The sequence below is a fragment of the Schistocerca americana genome, chromosome X (genome assembly GCF_021461395.2).
Source record: "Schistocerca americana isolate TAMUIC-IGC-003095 chromosome X, iqSchAmer2.1, whole genome shotgun sequence".
Classification (NCBI taxonomy): domain Eukaryota; kingdom Metazoa; phylum Arthropoda; class Insecta; order Orthoptera; family Acrididae; genus Schistocerca; species Schistocerca americana.
This window is the reverse complement of record NC_060130.1, coordinates 842,009,974-842,031,602: the sequence shown is the minus strand read 5'-3', so window position 1 is coordinate 842,031,602 and position 21,629 is coordinate 842,009,974. Positions and strand designations below refer to the sequence as shown.

At 40.5% G+C, this 21,629-nt stretch overlaps 1 protein-coding gene across 3 annotated transcripts in view; it reads right to left on the bottom strand.

Annotated features, from left to right (window-relative positions):
- Positions 1-10,755: 10,755 nt before the first annotated feature.
- LOC124555805 (isochorismatase domain-containing protein 1-like) overlaps positions 10,756-21,629 on the bottom strand; it is a 32,813-nt gene continuing 21,939 nt past the window's right edge. Inside the window, exons 4-6 of one of the 3 annotated variants that reach the window (XR_006968590.1) lie at positions 12,247-12,395; positions 11,930-12,061; positions 10,756-11,809 (exon numbers count right to left, since the gene is read on the bottom strand). Coding sequence is in view for 2 of the 3 variants with exons in the window: in XM_047129865.1 (XP_046985821.1) it covers positions 11,785-11,809; positions 12,247-12,395 (174 nt within the window). In the remaining variant the exon portion in view is untranslated. Of the gene's footprint in view, positions 12,062-12,246; positions 12,396-21,629 lie in introns of all 3 variants that reach the window. The other 2 variants (XM_047129866.1, XM_047129865.1) reach the window with 2 other exon arrangements.

Below are 21,629 nucleotides of genomic sequence, written 5' to 3'. Positions count from 1 at the left end.
TTTGAGGGTTGAATTTCCTTCATGAAATCCTCCCCACTCCACCAAGAGTGTCTTTCCGCCATCCACCTAACCTTCGTAACCTCTTGGTTCATCCCTATGAAATCCCCAAAACACCTTCCCTACCCTCTGGCTCCTACCCTTGTAACCGCCCCCGGTGTAAAACCTGTCCCATGCACCCTCCCACCACCACCTACTCCAGTCCTGTAACCCGGAAGGTGTACACGATCAAAGGCAGAGCCACGTGTGAAAGCACCCACGTGATCTACCAACTGACCTGCCTACACTGTGATGCATTCTATGTGGGAATGACCAGCAACAAACTGTCCATTCGCATGAATGGACACAGGCAGACAGTGTTTGTTGGTAATGAGGATCACCCTGTGGCTAAACATGCCTTGGTGCACGGCCAGCACATCTTGGCGCAGTGTTACACCGTCCGGGTTATCTGGATACTTCCCACTAACACCAACCTATCCGAACTCCGGAGATGGGAACTTGCTCTTCAATACATCCTCTCTTCCCGTTATCCATCAGGCCTCAATCTCCGCTAATTTCAAGTTGCCGCCACTCATACCTCACCAGTCATTCAACAACATCTTTGCCTCTGCACTTCTGCCTCGACTGACATCTCTGCCCAAACTCTTTGTCTTTAAATATGTCTGCTTGTGTCTGTATATGTGTGGATGGATATGTGTGTGTGTGCGAGTGTATACCCGTCCTTTTCTCCCCCTAAGGTAAGTCTTTCCGCTCCCGGGATTGGAATGACTCCTTACCCTCTCCCTTAAAGCCCACATCCTTTTGTCTTTCCCTCTCCTTCCCTCTTTCCTGATGAGGCAACAGTTTGTTGTGAAAGCTTGAATTTTGTGTGTATGTTTGTGTTCGTTTGTGTGTCTGTCGACCTGCCAGCACTTTCATTTGGTAAGTCACATCATCTTTGTTTTTAGATATATATTTCCTACGTGGAATGTTTCCCATATATATATATATATATATATATATATATATATATATATATATATATATATATATATATATATATATATATATATATATATATATAAAAAGAATTACAATATATAAAGACACAGAAATGTCATATCTTGAGGTAATAAAACAAAGAAAAAAAATTATAGTACAATAGATGGAAACAGGAGGAGATGCATTTCCGGCGTTACACGTGCCCCACATTGTCTGAGGATGTTCGTGTAACCTAAACAGACTCAGAAAATGTACCAAAAAAGAAACAGCAGAAATGCATATGCTCAAAACATCAACAAAATTTAGCATAGGTCTAATTAAGCATAAATCAATTTTTAGACCATAATAATTGAGTGGAGGCACTCCTAATCTTATTCCACTCTGTCATCTTGCACAAAATATAACATGTTGACAACATATTAACATTCATACAAAACATAGAAAATGGTTTAGCTACCCAAAAAATCAAAATTCCTAACAGTATCAATAAATGGAATGCTATTTACAAAATTAATCAGAGTACATGGTCGTAAAAAAACAGGTATATCAAAATATGCAAATTAATAATTAATTACATAGAATACACATTTTATATAACCTTTTCCTAATTAATATTCTCGTCATGAGAGTCCACTTAACGCTAAACCAGAAAATAATATACAGCAGATTGAAAAATACATAAATATTGACAGCAGAATTCTTTCACATCAGCTGTCCAGGAAGAAAAACAATTCTGCCTTCCGTACCCGCAAGTACAAAAAATGCCGACCAGCACAAGAGCCGACAGCGGCTCCGCCTCGCCAGTACTGTTGCGCCCGCTCTTTGTGGCACGCTTGATCTCACTCGCCTGTGTAACGGCATTTCCAGAACGTCCGTTTCACTGAATTCTTTGGGAAAAACTCACTCCTGAGTAATCTCAAGGAGTCCATTAACACTACCACAGTGGCTAACTCAACAATGTCCATCATCACACATGTACAAGCCTGAAACGTAAAACATCGTCTAAGTACATCGGCAATGACTAGTAAACTTCTTTAATGTCCTCTTGGTCAGGCAAAAGCATGGCAATCTGGCAAATCGTTAAATATTACACTCTATATTTACCTACTGTACAAATTACCCTTCTGTGGTATTAATCAATCCTAGGTTGGTACAATTTCAAGTCTACAATGTTCCGTATACCTAATAGTTTTCCAGAGCTTGGATACTCTAAGCAATAAGCATTTGTGTGAGGTATACCAATGACTTTATATGGTCCATTATAAACAAACTTAAATTTAGAGATTTCATTGTCTATCTCGCTCGATTTCTCATGAGCTTTTACAACTACTAAATCTCCGATTGCAAACTTAGCAAAACGCGCTTTAGCGTCATAACGACGTATGCGTGCATCGGCTCTTAGCTTCATTACTTCTCGCAAACGATCTTTTTTCACACCAATATTAATGTCAATCTGTGGAGGGAATTTGATTATCTCTTCCACAAGTCCCGGTTTGTCTGAAAACACACTCTTATTTCTCATTATTACTTCATACAGGCCTCGTCTTTGTTTGTGTGTTACGTTTGACACACCGTCTACAATACTTTCGAATTCACTTTCTACACTATTGTCAATGCCGAAATTCCTCACGTTACAGTAGTTCAAATTCATACCTACGTCAATACCATCTGGCCAGTTAACAATGTGTATAGGCTGGTATTGCCTATGCACACTGTCTCCTGCCTCGTCAAAACTAACTACTATTGTTTTATCTTGTGACGTACATGTCAAAGTTTTGCTTTCGCAATTAATCACTGCACGGTACTTTAATAGCCAATCTAACCCGATAATTACTTCCGTAATTAAGTCTGGCACGACGACAAACTCTTGTTCAAATCATGCCCCACATATCTCGAAGTTGACAAAAATCTGTTTTGTGACCGGTTTACTGGCCTTCCCAGTAGCACCGATAATTTTCACTCCTGATGCTGGCATAACTACGATGCCGGGTCTGTCTTTCAGTAACTCAAATATTTTCCCAGATACAGCACTCAATTCTGCACCGGTGTCAATCAACACGTTTCGTTGTAGGTTGTGCATATTAACAGACACTACTATCTGTCTACACTTGTCCTCGACTGTTCCTTTATTTTCCCACAGTAAATCCTCGTCTGTACCCAGGTCATTCCAGAAAAAACCATCCGGCTTTGATCCTAAATCTGGCTTATCTGGCGGCCTTTTCAGCCTCTGTTCACGTACAGTTTTAATTTCAACACGTTTGTCCTGAGGCTTAGTCTGTAGCTTCGCCCCCAATACCGAAACCTTTTCCTGTAACTCGTCAACTAGTGAGTGTTGCTTTGCTATCAATTCATTAATTGTCATCTTCGTTGATTCCTCTTTGGCCAGATCGATCTCATCTGCCAATCTACCTGGAGGAATGTGCTCAGTAGTATCTGCAATTACTTCCTCTAGATCTGCGCAACCTACACTGCTACCATCTGACCGTATAACGTCAGCTCTAACCTCATATACGCTGTAATCTACGTGCTTTTCTACCAATTGTGTCCGGCTATCACTAAAATTTTCGTAATCTTTCTCCTTAATACTCTCGCAATGTTTAAACTGGAGGTTTGCGTCGGATGGGTCAGCCACATCTACCACTAAAACTTTCGGTAAAGTCTGCCGTTCAGGGCGAGAACTTTCCATTACTACTTCAACATCTAACTCCCGCGGGACGAAACACGACGAACCTTGCTCGTGCTCCCCATTAATACCAACTATTTCTAGTAAAGTCTGCCGGTTAGGGCCAGAACTTTCTATCACTTCACAAATACTATCTTCCTGTGGGATGAGACACGGCAAATCCTGCCCGCGCTCCCCATAAACACTTCTCCCGTACAGGCCCCTATAATCTCTTAGTTCGTCGTATAAGCGACCGAACTGCCTTAACCAGACCTCATCCCTCTCTGCATTCCCTCGCTCAATGACAAACGTGTTATCCGACATCTGATCTTCTCTCAACAATTACAAATCATTCGTAAACTCAATCTCCATTTCCGCTGTGGGTGTTACAGCTGCCACTTTATAATCGTTTTCCGGAACACTACTTAAATCGTTCTCACTGACAGTGAATGTATTTTCTACTGCCGTGTCTACAGCTGATCTACTACTTGTGGGCGCACTCCTTTCTCTTAACACTGGCACACTCTCCCACTGTTGAATATTCCATACGGAATTTTCGTAATGACGACACCTGGGTTTTCTCCTGTTATTGGGCCTCCTAAATTTCTCCACGCCCGGTCGGCCCCTCACCAGCGTGGCTAATGGTTTCCCTGTCTCATCCCAGCAGATACGCTCCCCGGATACTGCTGAGGCATCTGATCACACCCTCTGGCGTTATTACTATTCTGCGAAGCCCATATCACGCTAGTATGATACTGGTTTCCGTCATTCCTGTTATTATTTGCATTGTACCGATTGTCATTACGGCCCGAACCACTATTGTTATTGCTGCCAACATTGCGGTATGCATTATTCCCATAGTTATCGTTGTTGTGGTTGCTGTGGTACCCGTTGTTAACACGGCCTCTACCACTGTCGCGATTATTGCGCCAATTGTCCTCGTCCTCAACTCTTTCCAGGAAATCATTGATTGTCCTGTAATTGCTTCGTATGTAGCATTTTGTATCATCTGGAAGCTTCTTGTAGAGTTCCCAGACTATTTCGGATTCTGTGCGGCGATCACGCAAATATTCCAACTTACGGATCCAGCCCTCACAAAACTCCTTCATCGAGCCGCGCGAATTCGCATCAAAAGGCCTCGATACGACAAATTCGCGCCAGACACTTTGCTGTTTTTGCTCTGACCAGTATTCAGCCAGAAACAAATTTTTAAACTCGTCAAAAGTCAGGTTCATAATGTTGAAGTTTAAGCCCCAACGCTTGGCATCACCAGCCAACACATCAATAACCGCATTAATTTTTCTCTCATTAGTCCATGATCTGGGTAAAACTCTTTCACAATTTTTAATGAAATCCATCGGGTGTATGCCGCCTTTTTTCAAGGGGTCGAACCGCTCCTCTTTCGTCAACAATTCCAAACTATGTGCACAGATTGGCACATAGCTCTGTTTTTCATCAAGTTTCTTTTCGAATTCTGACACTCTCGTAATTACTTGGCAAGTGGTTGTTGCAAGCGTTTCTACTTCCCTTTTTTTCTCTTCACAGGTATTAGCCTACTTCGTCACTTTGGTATCTACTTCGGATACTAAAGCCTTTAAAGTTTCCACCTTCTTTTGATCCTCGTTTTTCACTAATTGAATTTGTTCCGTCACCTTATTCTCGATGATCGGAGCACCTGCTTCTCCTAAACTTTTCTCGATTCTGCTAATTTCGGAATAAAAACGAATATTTATGCTTGCAATTTCCCCCTGAACGCCTATCATTTCCTGTTTAAGATTACCGATTTCGGTATTAATTACAACAATATCTTCTTTGATTTTATCAACTTTTGTGTTAACAACGCCAACATTGTTGTTAACAATGTTAATAGCTTTGTTCTCATTGTCTAGCTTCTGTTCAGTTTTTTCAAACTGAGCTTCTTGCTTGGCAGCCAGATCTTCTACAAATAATATTTACAAAACAACCAATTTTATATATATATATATATATATATATATATATATATATATATATATATATATATATATATATATATGGCAGCCTGATCTTCTACAAATAATATTTACAAAACAACCAATTTTTTTATATATATATATATATATATATATATATATATATATAATTTTTTTTTTTTTTTTTACTGTCTGGTAAGTCCCCCCCCCCCCCCCCCCGACCTGTGGTTCTGGGTGAAATTTCCAAAATCTACCCCTTTCTCTAGACCTCTCCACTCCTTTTCCTTCAGCCCTCTTCCTTCCCCTTCAACCCTTCTGCTGGAAGAAGGAGCCAATGGCTCTGAAAGATTGCATATATATATATATATATATATATATATATATATATATATATATATATATATATATACACACACAATCACAATATATAAAGACACAGAAATGTCATATCTTGAAACAAAGAAAAAAAATTATAGTACAATAGATGGAAATAGGAGGAGATGCATTTCCAGCGTTACAACCTGACTATGGCAAGCACTTGGCTTCACAATGCTTGTGACCTGGTACCCTTTTCCTAATTTGTCCCGTACCATCTGGCCTACATCACTCCCATGGCTACTACCTAGCAGCAAGACCCTCTTCTTCCTACTCTCTTTTGGTACCAGCTTACATTGAGTTTCTTTGCTAGAAATCTGTTGTGCCCTATTGTGATCTCCTACTTCAGGTCATAAGTCAAATTTATTCAATGCCGTTAGCTCAAGTATGGATGAAAGGCTGCTCCCCTTTCGCCTGTTTGCTTGTTACCCTTACCCAGTTCCCAGGATCTTTTTCCTCCTTCAACCTATCTAGTTCAAATTTCGTATGATCTAATTCCTCCTTAAGGGCACAAATCTCAGCCTCCTCCTCAGTGATTCTCTAGTCTTTTTTGCAAAACCTACAGATCCTTGGAAGAACCTCATTGAGTTTCCCATTCAGTTCCCCACTACAATCACTCCAGTGAAATTCCAACCCACAGTCTACCCATAACACTCCCTCTTTGACTGTCCTACAGCAACATGCACACTTATCATGGATTGTAACGCAGATTACATGCTTAAAAATAGAACTAAATCACTTAACACACTTTACACTACATGCATCTCCGTTATTTATGAGCAGCAGAATTCAGTCCTAAGCACTTCAGGTGTATGATATAATGTAAAAAGTTATTTATTTCCTCTTACAACAACAACTTAGCAGTCACTCAACTGAGTATCTGTGAATTATTATAATCACAACAGAATGTAACTTTACAGTATGCAAACTGCACATAAACAACTAGCGCGTGAGATTCTAAATCAAACAACTTAAGATTTACAATCACTTATTGACAGTATAATATAATTTGGAAGATAAAAAATCTATTCACCAAGCGGTGGTGGAACACACACATAAAAGGAGGTTATAATTATGCAAGCCTTCAGCTTCAGCTTACTGTCTGGTAAGCCCCCCCCCCCCCCCCGGACCTGTGGTTCTGGGTGAAATTTCCAAAATCTACCCCTTTCTCTAGACCTCTCCAGTCCTTTTCCTTCAGCCCTCTTCCTTCCCCTTCAACCCTTCTGCTGGAAGAAGGAGCCAATGGCTCTGAAAGATTGCATAATGTGTGTTCTGCCACCACTTGGTGAGTAGATTTTTTATCTATCTAATAAAATTATAACTTAAGATTTATGCTACTTTCTGGAAATATGAACTTAATAATGAATGGACACACACAAATTAATTGTTGGAAAGACAAACAGAACAATTAAATGGGATTCTCTAAGTTGAGTGCGCCAAAACTTAAACAAATATATGACTACAACCTGACCTTAGGATCTTTTCGTGTTTTCTGGACTAATACATAAAGGAAAGTGATATCTTTAATAGTATGCTTAAAAATGCACTAATACATGTATTTAATGAGTAATTTGTACTGAACTGACTGTTATTACAATCCAGATAACTTATCTTTACAAGAGCGCAAAAACTCTGACATCTCTCCTTGTGTAGTCCTGCCAATACATTTATTAAAAAGCTAATTTGTAGATGTTACAGGCTGAGTATAAAAACACCAGATGCCAATTAGATACAATAAAAAGGCAGGTTGAAAATAATAAAGACATAGAAAATGCTAAAAGTACACTGCCATATCACAACCTAATTACATTAAAACAGGAAACACAGGTATGCAATAGTGTATTTGTGGATACAGAGGTACAAAGTCCAAAGCCATATCAGCCACACATCAATCTTATTACAGTTACATCAGCCATCCATGTATATTTTCTTATACATCAATAAAGTTTGTGAGCCTACACATAATTAACACTCTACCCAAAGAAGTAAACATGATCAATGCCAGTAACCATTTAGGATTGGATAAAACATTATACAGGAAGTAAAAAATCATATTTATCTAATTACGGTACCAGAAAAATTGTTGAAATACAAGTCAACACTGTGGACAGTCTGAGGAGGAAATTATTGGTGGCTTTCATATAGGGTTGGTTACAGGTAATAGGCAGAAGGTGTTGGGAGAGAGAGAGAGAGAGAGAGAGAGAGAGAGAGAGAGAGAGAGAGAGAGAGAGAGAGAGGGGGGGGGGGGGGGGGAGGTTTCTGGAATGGATCTAAGGATTTCAGGAGGAACTGGTGTCTGACAGCTGGTGAAAGCCCTCAGCCAAGTAAAGCAATTCCAGTAGTTCATAGCCACAGCAGTAGAGCCTTTGTTGGTATGTAGGATGTTAAGGTCAGGATTAGTTTTTACGTGGTGGATTGTGGGTATTCCTGCAGATGTAATGTGGGTTTCCATGATACAAATGTGTCACCAAAAGGATTTCAATGACGGAAGAATGCATGCAGTAAAAGGTAGACAGATGGGTTTTGCAGGTTACAGTGTCACTGAGTCCAGAGACCTGTCCAACAAAACAGGTGGGTGTAAGTCAGGGTGTCAGCTTTACCAGCCACCATTGCAGAAAGCCCTATTATATAGAGATGTTGAATTTTTACCTTCACACAACTTGTAAAAGTGCTACAAAACTGGTGAATAGGTGGAAGGTTACAAGCACCATTTGACATCAAAAGCCAACCTTTCAGGTCACCCCTGGAACTTGAACCTCAGAATATCGCCATTTCTCACATCACATCACAATTGTAGCATAGGAGTCATCTGCCATATCAGTTTCACCCTAAAAAGACCTTTTGGGCCAGATAACATTAAGACACATCTGCCACCTACCCAACTGCCCTGTTGTAGCCAGTTGATGACATAACTTGAGTTCCACCATCATCACAGCACCAACCATTGACAGACTTGGAAATGAAGCAGCCTCTATATGCAGCCATCTATGGGGCAGGTCCAAGCAACTGTGGTCAGTTCACAAATAACTTCCTCACCCTCCAATCTGTGCCATAGCCAGTATTTTCTGATCCTATGGGCTGACAGCATTTTTCCAGCTTCCCTATAAGGAAGTGAGAGAGGGGTCATGATGTGGCAGCATACAGATTCACTGCAGCCTCATAAGGAGATCCAGACTGCCATGAAGATTCCAAAGAGACTTGTCCAGTTCCAGCAAGTACTTCATCATATCCCTTGGCAGCCAGCATCTGCTCATGGCAGTATGTTCTTGTAATGACACAAAGGAATAATACCCAACTGCAGAACTGTTGCACTCTTATCAATTACGGCTAAGGTGTTCATGCAGACTGATTCAGTTTTTGCCCAGTGACTTCTTGGATGTTTGTATGTCAGTTGGCAAAGCTCCTGAAATATTGCATACTACCAGGACTCTCTTTCTAGGCACCATTCATTCAAGTGTCTCACTGTGCAACAGCTTAGTGTAATAAATTACAGGTTTATGAGGCAGTTCATGTCCAGACACTGACAACTAGCACCTACCGGAGAGCAACATTAAATTCTTCACCATACAAAATGTAAAAATGTAGTAGTCTTTGACTAAATTATTCATTAATCAACACTGAAAAAGTCATATTGTACACTTATCTGGCAGGCTCTCATGATGTCAGAGGATACAGTACAACTGCCATTTGTGCACAAAATAGATTGTTTACAAAACATTTGTGCAGTCTATACTGACTGGGATATTCGACAATTTTGTGGGATCTAAATGATGAGTGAAATTAATGGTTTGTGTCTCACTGAGGATGTGATCATTAGAAACTGCACACATGCTCTGATTCAACATGTATGGGTATTTAAACCCCATTACTCCCATTGCAAGTACAGTACTCAGAGTGCTCTATCCTTTTTCTACCATTTGGCATGATTTACATTTCTCTGAATGCTTTGTACACATGGAAAATGTCAAGTCAGGCCATGTCTCGCATTTCATGCTAACATATAATGCCCTCCTCAGTAGCTTGCTGGATGAGCCAGACATCAGGCTTACAAAGTGCAGAAGCATATCACCTATAATACATCAATAGTTACTTACACATTACTCCATTAAAACAAATATGCAGATTTATGTGTGCTTTATTTGTTTATTTTTCATGAATATGAATCATTTCATTCCGTGGTGTGGACTATTCCAGCAGTAACTAGTTACAAATGGCAGAGGGCAGGAGATCCCAGAAAATAATTTCTGAAGATTTTTTTTTTAATTACTTAAATAATACAAACAAGCCTTACAATGAACATTCAAAACTCTTAAATCATTTGAGAGCAAAGCTGCTCATATAAACACGTAACCAACAAAAAATGAAAGATTGGAAAAGGTACTCTACATACTTAAAGACACACACACACACACACACACACACACACACACACACACACACACAAAACTATTATTCCTTTTGCATTTTTTGTGTTGTCTTTGGGAGGTACAAATATCAATCTAAACAAAAAAAGCCTTCGGTATCAGTTTGCCATTCTGTGAGCTACTTATCCACCTCAGCAAATGTGGATGTTTGCTAGATGTTTTCATCATTACTACTTTTATAACTTCTATTCTTAATGTGTATGTTGATGCTCCAATTCATTTGTGATCCTTGTAATGTCTGATTTTAATGTGGAACAACCCAACCAGCATTGAAATGACATGCTCTTCTGGTAAATCATATTTCTATTCTTAGCTCTGTCTCATATCTGAAATCTACAAAAGGAATTTTTCGTTGTACGCTTTGTAATGCCCATTAAACGAAGTTAAATTTATTTCTCATTAAGTATTTTACATTTCTGTACCAAATTATTAAAAAAAAAATTAGCTTAATATTTCAATGCAATTTTTACATTATTTTCTCACATGTAGGTGTGTAATATAACAATGAGCCAAAGTTATTCTTGTAACCATGTAGAACACTTAATTTAAGCACCACTGAGAATACGCCACACATCTATGAAATAACATCAAATTACATTGAGACATTGAATAATATTACTCGTTCTCCACTGTCTTAATCTTTCTTGTCCTGATACTAACTTGAACAAAATAAAATATACCACCACTGTTGTAATATCTTAATTCCATGATATAATTTCTTATTACACAATATTTACTTGCACTTATTAACTGATCAAATAACACAAACCATTTTCTGGCTGCTGCAATTATAAATCAGTATCTTTCAAGATACATGAACAATCAATGTTAAATCCATCACCATCACTGTTTATTTTTAAAACAAGCTGCATGGAGAAAATTGGGCATATTTCTCACTGGAAATTAATCTGTACTGTGAGCTTCCCCAAACTGCTTACAAAAGTCACTAATACAAATTATTTTTTTAAAGAAAGGACAATATTGAAGACAACATAATCAAAATTTGTATTATGTTGAATTCACTTGTAACTTCAGTTATATAATGATAGCTAATGCAGGTTTAATTGCATATATTTGTGGCAAAATCATAAAAACTACACAACATCTGATAACACAATTACTAAATAGTGGCCAGAAACTATGTTCTGTATCTGTCTACAATAAAAAGGAAAATGATTGAGAATCTGATATGAGTTTACGAAATCATATTTTCATACAAAACTTAAGTCTATAATGTGGTAGTTAAAAATGAAATGAAATACTTGACATGGAAAAACATTGAGTAGGTGCAATAAGGATAACTTATTAGCACTGGTTAACATTTCAGTCAGAATGACTGATAATGAATGCAGTTAAATTCAATGACATTTCCTTTTCTGCTTTTTCTTTTCTTCTATGTGATCATGTCCTTACCCTCCCTGTAAATGAGTTGAATTAGGTGTTTTTTACTGAAGATACCAATTATGTTACAATTATCACAGCACAATCTTGTTAAATAACAACAGATAATCAAATTGCATGCATCAATGTATTCTCACCAAGTACAAGAACATCAACTTGTTCCATAAATTTTTACTGATTTCCCTCTACCCAAATATTTCTGGAATCCACACATTACAAGAATTTAATAAAAAGCAGTAGTGCCCCTTCAGTGGATATATTAGTTACACCTAAAAAATTGAATGAACAATCAGGAAGAATTTTCACACAGTTAAACTATTTTAAGAAGTCTAAATATTTAATTAACAACAAATAATATCCAACAAACCATGTGTATTTCAATGAAACAAAAGCTGTTTCTCTCAACACTATTAAGACAAATGTTGAGGCAAATATAGATGATCTTAATGCTTACATTTTAGAGTAATTAACCAATCCTGTTGGTGGTGATGGAGTTTTGATCAATGGCCTTATTTCAGCAAACTTAGGGTGGTTCTTATCACCAAGCAATTTGAATATAACTGTTTCACTGGTGGTGATGTAACAACCCATCTGACTCATTCTCTAAAGGAAACCAAAATAAATTCAGTTGTATTTAATGAAAAATACAAGATCATTAATTTGAACCTTACAGTCATTTATGAATTAAAATCACATTCATTCACAAAATTTCAAACATTCAAATATAAAACGCAATTTACTCAAAGCAAAATGTTTCAATATGATAAACACAAGCTGAAGTGCAAACAGTGATACAGTACACCATAACTTTGACAATAAAAGAGGTGAGAATACATTAGAGAAGATAAACTCCTTTGCCGAGATCACTAATAATAACTTTTACTCTCAATAACTGGTTTCAGTAATCAGTGTTACCACCTTCAGATCTGCAAAGCATTTATATGACTATATAGAAAACAATTGTAATATGCATGATCAGGTACAGTGTAAAAGAAAAAAAAATTACAACAAATATTTCATATTTCTTAAAAGAATGGTGAAAGTGCTATTTCTCACGAATTGGCAGGCGTGTAACAGACAAGAAGCTTGATGCATCAGCACGTCACAATTAAAACAACTATATACACAGTTATTCACCACACACATCTGTCTTATATCAATCACAAGGGAGCACATCACTGCCACCAGGACGCTGCAAGACTGGCAGGCAGTGACCAGTAAAGGCTACTGGTAAGTAGGTAGGCAGGTTTGTTTAAAAGAGGGGGGGAGAGGGACCTAACTACGAGGTCATCGGTCCCTTGTTCCTAATAAAACAATGCCACAAGTGTGAGAATAAAACAGACGAAACATATAACACCAAACAGAAAGAAAGGAAAGACCACAAGAACGAAGGAAAGGCAACGAACACTAAAATGAACAAAAGAGGAAAGGCAAACAACAGAAAGATGCAAGAAACAGTTAGAAGAGAGTAAAACAAGAAAGCAGATTACAGTGGTTGGCCGACCATGAAATTAAAAAGGAAAAGCCAACCACTCTGCAACACATTAAAACTTCCACCCTAAAAGCACTAGGGTGGAGGACACAAAGGGACAACGGACATGCGCTAAAACTTGAATCAAACAATAAAATCCATTCTCATGAATAAAACGTAAAACTAAATCAGCCAATGAGGCATTGTCAGATAAAATGAGCGGCAACGAGTCCGGTAACCCAAGATTTCGACCCTGGGCAGTCAAAGTGGGACAGGGCACCAGAATATGGGCCACTATCAACCAGGTGCCACACTGACACTGAGGTAGGTCTTCACAGCACAGGAGATAGCCACGGGTCACCCAGGCATGGCCAATGCGGAGCCAGTAGAGAACCACGGAGTCCCTGCGAGAGGCTCTCATTGAGGACTTCCACACATTTGTGGTCTCCGTAACTGCTCACAGTTTGTTGTGTGTACTGAGATTTTGCCATTCCGTCTACCAAAACTGAAAAACCTTGCGGTGTAATAACAAACGCAAATCAGTTATGGGGATGCCCATCTCCAGAAGCGGTTTCCATGTAGCCTGTTTGGCCATCCTGTCAGCAAGTTCATTTCCTGGGATTCCGATGTGTCCACAGGTCCAGATGAACACCACTGAACGACTGGGCCGTTCCAGGGCATAGATGGACTCGTGGATGGCTACCAAAGGATGACGATGGTAGCACTGGTCGATAGTTTTCAGACTGCTCAAGGAGTCAGTACATAAAAGAAAAGACTCCCCAGGGCATGAACAGAGATACTGAAGTGCACGAGAAATGGCCACCAGCTGTGGAGTGAATACGCTGCAGCCATTGGGTAAGGAATGCTATTCAATGCGGCTGCCGTGAACGTAGGCAAAGCCAACGCAACCATCAGCCATCGAGACGTTGGTGTAAATGACTTCTGAGCCATGGACGTCAAGAATCGAGAGGAAGTGACAGCGGAGAGCTGCAGGGTTAACAGAGTCCTTAGGGCCACGTGAAAGTTCCAGACGAAGCTGCGGCCGGGGCATTCACCATGGAGGTGTACGTGAATGGACCGCAAACAGATGTGGTAAAGAGGACTCCAATTCAGAGAGAAGAGACCACATGCGAACTGCAATTGTTAGCCCTGACCTAGGCCACCGATGCAGGAGATGGACTGCTGTGAGTGGGAAAAGGAGACAGTAATTCGGATGCTCAGGAAAACTACGAATGTGTGCTATGTAACTGGCGAGCAGTTGTGCACATCTGATTTGCAATGGAGGGACACCAGCCTCCAACAGTATGCTGGTCACCAGATTCATCCTAAAAGCTCCTGTCGCTAGTCAAACCCTGCAGTGGTGCACAAGGTCGAGTAATGCAAAACTGACTGTGCTGCCAAACCATAAACCAGACTCCCAGTCATTTCGAGATTGGACAAGGGCTCTGTAGAGCCGCAGGAGCGTAGAGTGATCTGCACCCCAATTGGTGTTGCTCAGGCAACGGAGGGCATTGAAGTGCTGCCAGCACTCCTGCTTAAGCTGACGAAGATGAGGAAGCCAAGTCAATCAGGCATCGAAAACCAGTCCTAAGAATCAATATGTCTCCACTACAGTGAGTGGATCGTCATGAACGTAAAGTTCTGTGTCCAGATGAACATAACAATGCTGACAGAAGTGCATGACACACGACTTTGCGGCTCAAAACTGGAAGCCATGGGCTAGAGCCCATGACTGTGTCTTGTGGATGGCTCCCTGTAGGTGATGCTCAGCAACACCAGTACTGGAGCAGCAGTACGAAATGCAGAAGTCGTCTGCATACAGAGAAGGTGAGACGGAGGGCCCAACAGCTGCTGCTAGAGTGTTAATGGACACTAAAAATGGAGAGACACTCAATACAGAGCCCTGTGGGACTCGATTCCCCTGGATATGGATGGAATTATGGGAGGCACCAATTTGGACGTGGAAAGTATGGAGCAACAGGAAATTTTGGATAAAAATCGGGAGCGGGCCCGGAGACCTCACTCATACAATGTGGAAAGGATATGATGTCGCCAGGTCATGTCATACGCTTTTCATAAATCAAAGAAGACAGCGACCGGGTGTTTACGCCTGGAAAAGGCTATTCGGATGGCAGACTCTAGCAACACAAGGTAATCAGTGGTAGAGCGACCATGGCGGAAGCCGCCCTGACATGGAGCCAGTAGGCCACGTAACCCCAGGACCCAACCCAACCGCCGACGTACCATACATTCCAGCAGCTTACAAACAACGTTGGTGTGGCTGATGGGCCGATAGCTATCCACATCAAGCGGGTTTTTATCAGGTTTGAGCACCAGAATGATCGTGCTCTCCTGCCATTGCGAAGGAAAGACGCCATCGCACCAGATCCGGTTAAATATGATGAGGAGATGTCGCTTGTAGTCAGATGAGAGATGTTTAATCATCTGGCTGAGGATCCGATCAGGCACCGGAGTTGTGTCGGGGCAATGTGCAAGGCCATTGAGGAGCTCCCACTCTGTAAATGGGGTGTTATAGGATTCACTGTGGCATGTAGCGAATGAGAGGAAGTTCCCTTCCAGCCGCCGTTTGAGAGTACGAAAGGCTGGGGGGTAATTCTCCTATGCAGAGGCTGGAGCAAAGTGCTCGGCAATCGTGTTTGCGTCGGTATATAACAAGCCATTTATGGTAACACCTATTGGGGTCTGGCACCCAAAAAAACGTTTAATCTTTGCCCAGACTTTGGAAGGTGACGTATGGCACCCAATGGTCGAGACATATCTCTCCAAACACTCCTGCTTCCGTCATTTGGTAAGTTGGCGAACACGGGCATGGAGCCGTGTAAACGCTATGAGGTGCTCCAGGGAAGGGTGCCACTTATGCTGTTGTAGAGCTCACTGACGTTCCTTAATTGCTTCAGCGATTTCCGGGAACCACCAAGGGACTGGCATATGCCTCAGGCACCCTAAAGAGTGAGGGATTGGGTTTTCTGCCACAGAAACAATTATTGCAGTCATCTGCTCAACCATCACATCGATGTTACCATGTGGATGAGATTCAACAGTGACAGCAGAGGTGAAAGTTTCCCAGTCTGCCTTGTTTAAAGCCCATCTGGGCAGGCATCCTTAGGCCTGACGCTGGAGCAGTGACAGGAAGATGGGGAAGTGGTCACTACCACACAAGTCGTCATGTGCTCTCCAGTGGACAGATGGGAGAAGTTCTGGGATGCAAAGTGATAAATCAATGGCCGAGTAACTACCACGAGCCACACTGAAATGTGTGGCGGCCCCAGTATTTAAGAAGCAGAGGCCGAGCTGAGACAGTAAAGTTTTGACATCTCTGCCTCGGCCAGTAAGCACAGTGCCACCCCACAAGGGGTTACGAGCATTAAAATCTCCCAAAAGTAGGAAAGGTTTAGTTGGGGAGTTGATCAATCAGTGCAGCTAGTATATTCAGGGGTAATGCACCATCTAGAGGAAGATAAACATTGCAAACAGTTATTTCCTGTGTAGTCCTTATTCTGACAGCCACAGCTTCAAGAGGGCTTTGAAGGGGCACAGGTTCACTGCAGACTGAGTTGAGGACATAAACGCAAACTCCACCTGACACTCGATTATAGTCGCTATGGCTCCTGTAATATCCCTCATAGCCGCGAAGGGCAGGGATCCGCATTGCCAGGAACCAGGTTTCCTGGAGGGCAATGCAGATAGCAGGTGTAAAGCTTAACAGTTGCCGTAGCTCAGACAGGCGGTGGAAAAAACTGTCGCAATTCCACAAGAGGATGACGTCATCGTGAGATTGGGAAGGCATGGAACATTCAATGAGGTATTTTATGCCTCAGAGTCACCTGCTGCCATCATCTTATTGCCTGAGCAGTCTATAACCATTGTATCTGAGGGTCTGATGAGATCTAGGTCCTCAGGGGATGCCAAAATCTCCAAGCCATCCTCAGACACAGAGCTTGTAGGTAGCGATGGTGTGGGTGGCACTGCGATTTCCTTGGTCTTAGAGGTCTTATTTTTTTATTTCTCTCGCTGCTCCTTGGGTTTCCCCCTGGCTGGGAGGACTACACTGGCTCATTCTCTGGGACTGAGGATGAGCATGAAGCCCTACGACCAGCGGCTTTTGGGCTCTTCAGCCAGGGGTGGATGTCATCTTTCCCACTAGCAGAAACATGGGAATGGAGTGACCCAAGGGAACCCTTCCTAGCAAGAGAAGCTGAAGAAGACTTACGCTTCTCTGGCTTAGAAGTGGGAAGTGGGGATGGACGTCGCTGATGGTTTTGGGGGGGGGGGGGGGGGGGTAGATCCCAAAGTAGGTGGTGCAGGAGTAAGAGGGAGGGAAATGCCCCCCAGCATCAAGGGGGCAGGTGTAGTCTTCCGGCTCTGAAAGGTGATTGGAGTTGGTGGAGCTGATGATGCCTGAACTGTTGAAGCGGCGGCGTAAGACGATGGCATATACACGGGATGCAGGCATTCAAATTTTCTCTTAGCCTCAGTATAGGTCAGTCAGTACAGGATCTTGTACTCCATGATTTTCCTTTCTTTCTGGAGAATGCTGCAGTCTGGCGAGCAAGGCGAATGGTGCTCTCCACAGTTGACACAGATGGGAGGCAGGGCACATGGAGTACTGGGAAGTGATGGGTGTCCGCGAACTCGACATGTGATGCTGGAAGTACAGCAGCAAGACATATGGGCGAAATTCCAGCACCTGTGGGTGCAATTGTCAATGTCTGTCCTTTACTGGTCACTGCCTACCAGCTTAGCAGTGCCCTGGCTGCAATGATGTGCTCCAAAGTGGGTGATATGAGACAGATGTGTATGTGGAGAATAACTGTGTATACAGTTGTTTTGATTTTGATATGCTGATGCATCTGTCTTGTAGTCTTACATAATTGCTAATTCATGAGAAAGAGCAATTTTGCTGATATTTTAAGAAATGTGCAATAACCTGTGTGTCAAGGTATGCCGTACTTCTTTTTCTTTTCTTTTTTTACCTGATACCATAATATCATACATTACAGTTGTTTTGTATATAGTTGCACTGTATAAATGCCTTCCGGATCTGAAGATGGTAATACTGATTAACAAAATCATTCATCAAGAATAAAGGTTACTATTGGTGATCTTGGCAAAGAAGTTTACCTTCTCGATCATCTCTTGTGGCTCAAAATGTGTAAACTAAAAGATGAGAATAATGTAGATTTCCTATTACCACTGAAAATTCAATCAAGAAACACACTTTGACATAGCAGTGGAGATTTTATTAAGATTCCCTACTTGATTGCAAAATATTTTTATGAATTATTGTAAACCTGGCTCATTTCATTTCAAATCATAGTGATAGATTGCAATTATGATAGATGGAACATGCAAATAACTAAATTGAAGAGAGAGAGAATAAAGAAGAAAATAGTACATGCATGACAGAAAACAAACCACAATATTACACAAAGATAACCCACTTTTACATTCTCGGAATTAACGTCTTTCCACATGTTTACAAAATAGTTTATCACGCCTGTCAAATTTCTTGTGTACACAATGTTTATTCACAGCCATTTTTGCCATAATTGCAATTTTCTGGTGAGTTATTCTTTATGAAACAATGTTCATGAAGAAAAAAACTGAAGTAATTGACATAAAATGATGCTGGCATGGCACTGACCTTCAAGTAGTGTTTACAAACGTTACGCAGTCAACATTTTTGACACCTAGATGCTCTACTCAGCAGGTCTGAATCAGTTCAAGTCAGAACAATTTGTGCTTAGTCTCCTGTTGCTGCCAAGCTCTACTTGGTGTGGTAACTGATGGGAGGAATTGCTTCAATAGAAGTCGGAGGAAGGTGTGACTCCTGATGAACATTCATTTGTTTCTTGTTACTACCAACCTTAGCTTTCAATACTGTGTGCTATACAACAAGTAGTATCCTTATATTATTGTTTGTTAATTGCCATGCCAAAGGTTAATTGTGTGTACTGTGTAGTGTTGCTTACACGAAAACCCATTTGATGGAAGAGAGAGTAAAAATTCTCAAAAGAGTTGAAGTTAATCAGAGAACACGTGTTGCACTAACACAGAGTTTAAGAATACCTTTGTCTACACTGGACAGTGTCATTAAAAACAAAGACTATTTTGGAAAGTGCAAGTACCAGTGGGCCAAATTCCAAAAACATGAAATATGCCAGTTATTCTAATTATGCAGAACTGAAAGAAATTACAAAGAACTTGTTTCAGACAGCAAGTGCCTGGAACACCCCACGAACAGGGTAAGTTGTGCAAAAAGGGCACTGAATGTGGTCAGTGTGCTTGGAATCGAGGACTTCTCCACATCTAAAGGGTAGATTGAAAGGTTCAAGAAGCAGTACAATCTTGTGAACAAAACTGTATATGACAAAGGAAACAGGGTAAATATAAAAACCTTTAGTGAATCGCATGAAGGCAGATTACAAAACAAAAACTGCCATGCAGGGAAACACAATAGTGTTTGCCTGACAGTAATGTTAGGTACAAACACTGACGGCTCAGAAAAAATTAAACTGTTCGTGGTTGGCAAATCAGAGAACTATGCTGTTAAGAAAATACAAAAATATTGCCAATAAACTACTGTGCCAATAAAGTGCGGATGACATTGGAATTATTCGAGAAGCAACTGCATAGCCATGTTGCGAGAATTCTCTTGTTTGTGGATTGTTGACCTGCACATCCAAAAAATAAAATCTTATTTAATGCACAGTTAAAGTTTCCTAAATTGAATTGCACAAGCAAATTGCAGCCTTTGGATTTGGGTATTATCCATGTCTTTAAAGCTTACCACAGGAAAGCCATTATGAAGAAGGCAATAATTTTGTTGGAAGCCTCCTTTTTGCACTATATTTCCAAGGCATGGACAGAGGTGAAGGAGTCAACCATGTCCAACTGCTTGTGAAAAGCAGTAGTCATTCAAGCAGATGAAGGAAATGGATCTGACACAGCAGTCAAAGGAAATGGATCTGACACACCAGCTAAGAGTAATAATGATGACACTGAAACTCTGCTCGCTTCACTGTGAGAAAAGCTGCAGCTGGAGTATCCTGTGCAAGATTTCCTACATGTTGATAACAATGTTGTAACAAATGAAAGTGCATCTGTGGAAGATGTGATTGGCTTCACATACAAGAAAATGATGACAGTGTAGGAAGTGATAGTGTTGATGACAGTGGGGTTCCCTCTACTGCAGTTGTAAGTGCAGCAATGAAGACAATAAAAAATATATATTTCTGCTTAAGATGTAGATGCCATACCTTTCCCTTGTGTTTATGGACTGGAAAATCATACTGAAAATAAATTCACAAAAAACCCAACACATAATATTGGATCAATTTGTTCACTGTATCACATTTATGTAAGACCATTCAAATTAAAGAACAGTATAACAAATAAAACAGCTTATTAATGTTTTATTAAGCGTGTGCTTAAAAGGCTGAAGTGTGAAATGGTACCCTCCCCTGGAATCTTGGCTGTTGTGACAAACTGATCTGTACCATAGCCAGACGTCTGGGTTGATTTCAAGGTTACAACTTTGTTACAAGTTGGCAAAGCCAGTGAATGTAAAATAAAGACTGTGGTGACAGATTGATCCATGGTGTAGTGCCATATTTAATGCACTTTACAATATTTCATGCACTTTCCCTTACAAAACTGCAAACTGCTTGATATGTTCAGCATACAGTGTTCATCCACTGATGTCAATTTTGCTGGGCAAGTTACAATAAAAATGAAGCATTTAGGAGAGCTCTTTAATGCAGTGTACACCTGAACTGCATTTTCTGTAGACTGAAAAATTTATATTTGCAGTCTACAAAAAATACGGCACCTTTACTTCACAAATACATAAATCAGCAAGGTGGGTGCCGAGTTTGCTTTCTCCAAAATACATAATTTTTAATCGCATTTGTTATACAAAAGTGTTAGTAAATGTCACATCAGTGGCTAAACATAGTACAAAATTCAGATGACCTTTATTAGATAGTAAATGAGTCCCTGGCAAATATTTTTATGCCTATTATGTAAATATATCATACAAAAACTAAGAAAATGCAGGAGGGAGGGGGGGGGGGGGGGGGAGAATTCTACACGTAACTTCTTCTGCTTAAAAAGCTATTTCCCATATATTACATTTTCCTGCATTTTTCACAAATTTTTAAAGTCTCTTGAAAAGTGTAAAAGTGGGATTTACTGCACTATGTACTTTTTAACATGAAATACCTTGCACGAACTGAGACTACTGCTAAAAGGCCATAAAAATATTCAAATAAAAATCTGCTTCATCTCTATGGTTCTGAACAACTCCAACAAATTTTGTCCTACCTATCACCTCAACATGCTGT